We start from the raw sequence: 2590 nt of genomic DNA on the forward strand, positions 1-2590 counted from the left end.
TGTGACTTTTGTACAATATGATAGGAAAACTCTATTTTTCATGCATTGATTGGATTCTATAATTTCTCTTATTACAACTCTTTGCGTTTCTCTTAACTAACTTTTTTGTCATTGTCCTAGGCTTTTTACAAATTTTAATAAGAATTTTCCAAAATTTCAGAAAATTCGTCAAACTCTACTTTTTCATATAAATATACGTTCGGGGCATACATTTGATATTAGTTCTGCCACAAAAATCAAGTAATCTCAAACAACCCTCTATATATATTCTCCTTCCAAACAATAGATCTCAAAAATACAACTAGTTTAAACTAATGTTTTCCTAAAATATTAAAAAAACAATGTAATAGTAACACAAATTTGAATATGCACCCCACATTCTCAGGAAGTCAAATATACATCAATGGACAAATGTGAGGAGGGTGCCTGGGCAATTTCACAGATAGCTCTGCAATCCGAAGGCAATGACGTAATAATTACAGCAGACGTCGGACACGGCCAAGTAAAGTTGACATTCCACCATTTTATCTTATAAATTCCATATTCATTATCATAGAACATCAATCACTTTGCAGCGTTCACGTACGAGTATACAAAATGAAATGTAAATGCTTCACGTAGCTCAAAGTAAAATTATCGAACGCGCTTGTCTCTGCGCGTCATAGATGACTTTAGTTCGAACACGCAAAGGCGAATGCATATGGCAACGATTCTAAGCTTTGCGAAAAGCCGAAGCGACGGACGAGGAAAGTCGGGCAAAGCCTGACTCGGAGCGCCTTATCGCTCGCGATGCCAAACCTCCTATCCGTTTCCTACTCTCCTCCTATCCTCCTATCCTTACGTATCCATTCCTCGACATGTCTTAGATATTCTATACCATTCTACTCATCCTGATCTCGTTTGATCTCGGTTCATATTATTACCCATTGTTTTTGCATTTTCATCATATTGCACTCTGAAGCCCTACGTTACTCACAGAGAAGCTTTTTATATTAATTATTACCACCATTGTTTCTTTACACTAGGAAAATAACGGCACCCTGCGACAAGTTCAAATCACGCTGACTGACTGCGATGTATTTCTGAGATGTTCAAAGTTTTCTAATCGTTCCGTGAGTGATATAGATTGTGAGAGGGATGATCTTGCAGATGCAGATGAAAATGCTTGCAACTTGGCTCAGGTATCAAGTATCGTTAATCTTTGATGACACAGTTGGATTGTGGTTTATTAATTAATTATTTTTTATTTATACCAAATGCACTTGATCGTTATGAATATAATTTTTAGGAAATGGGTGAATGGGAAGTGCAAACGGGAAACCTTAGCACGCAACAAGGAAGCGGCAATCCGCTGGGTTTTTGTTTCCACTTTGACAAAAAGGAAGTTTAATTTAACATTCCCTTAAAACATTACGCGAGGTTCGTAGTACTTGAAAAAATGTCATTGATTTTGTTTCCATCCTGAGATACATAAAATTAGTGCATATATGTATAAATATATATATTTCCAAGCAAACTATTTTTAAACTTTTTTCGTTTCCCTCCACGAGTGAGATTGATTGAAGAATAAATGTTGGTAAAGAGATTTCAGGCAATCGAAGTATATCCTCGCATGGCTCAAGAAACGGAATAGCAGAAGTAGTTTCTTAGGTTTCGCCTGACGGGTTGTCAGAAGTTCGATCGAAAATCGAGTACGAGTTTGACGTCAGTCGTGACGCTCTGGTCGAAAGAGACAGGGAAGACGATCCAAGGAAAGGAAAAAAGTTGACAGAAGTGAAAAACTTCTCACAGGCTTAGGTAGCTTAATCTCCAAAAATTCCTGACAAGCCGCGCATCGTGTACTTCGTAAGGTATAGAATGACCTTGAAGGCAAGAAGTTCAAAGAAAATTGTGTAAATGCGTTCTCTACCAACCAACGTCCTAAATTAGTTCCTCTTATCAGATTTGCCGAAGCGACACATTTCCTCGACGTAGGTATGGTACTTATCGCAAAGTTTCCTTGACACTTAGCCCTGCCTTCCGACGTCAACGTGTTTCTTACTTCCCGCCCTTAGAAATACTCGGAACTCCTGACTTCCAGCAAAAAACGTAGAGACTCTTGATTACAGGAAGTCTGCCACCAGCTTTGAAACCATCCCCGGACCCCTGCCACCCTCTCTCCGCCAATCCGAAATCTTCCCCTGCTATAGTAGCACTGACCGCGATTACAGAAACAACCACTGTATGAAGTCTCTTGGCTAATAAATTATATAATGTTTTGCCAGGTGTACCACAACTTGGCCGAAGTAGAGGGTTGTAAATTTTGACTAATTTGTAGCAGACTCAATGCATTTTGTCAGCAGTATTTCTTGCGGCATCGACAGTAGAGCGTTTTCCAGAAACAGCAGACACTCGACCGAATTCATTTCCATATAGAATCCGAACACAGAAGCCAAAGCTGAAAGAACAAATTTAACAATCGTTCTTCTTTTACCTAAGAGGTTTAATGGAAGCGGAACAAAGATTAGAAGAGTACTTCCGGTTGGGTTTCGAAAACGCGGCAGTTATAAAGTTCAGAATAGTAAAACGGTCGAGGTTAGTAGTCGCTGGG

General features: G+C 39.0%; 1 protein-coding gene across 1 annotated transcript; it reads left to right on the forward strand.

Moving 5' to 3' along the window:
- Nucleotides 1-385: 385 nt before the first annotated feature.
- On the forward strand, nucleotides 386-1516 carry LOC107272266 (the record flags this gene model as incomplete). Its single annotated transcript, XM_015749265.1, is given in 3 exon segments — nucleotides 386-502; nucleotides 1026-1181; nucleotides 1289-1516. Coding segments are annotated over 3 exon segments (375 nt in total), but the record flags the coding sequence as incomplete, so codon positions are not given.
- Nucleotides 1517-2590: the final 1074 nt, after the last annotated feature.

Source organism: Cephus cinctus, unplaced genomic scaffold (assembly GCF_000341935.2).
Source record: "Cephus cinctus unplaced genomic scaffold, Ccin1 Ccin1_scaffold1150, whole genome shotgun sequence".
NCBI lineage: Eukaryota > Metazoa > Arthropoda > Insecta > Hymenoptera > Cephidae > Cephus > Cephus cinctus.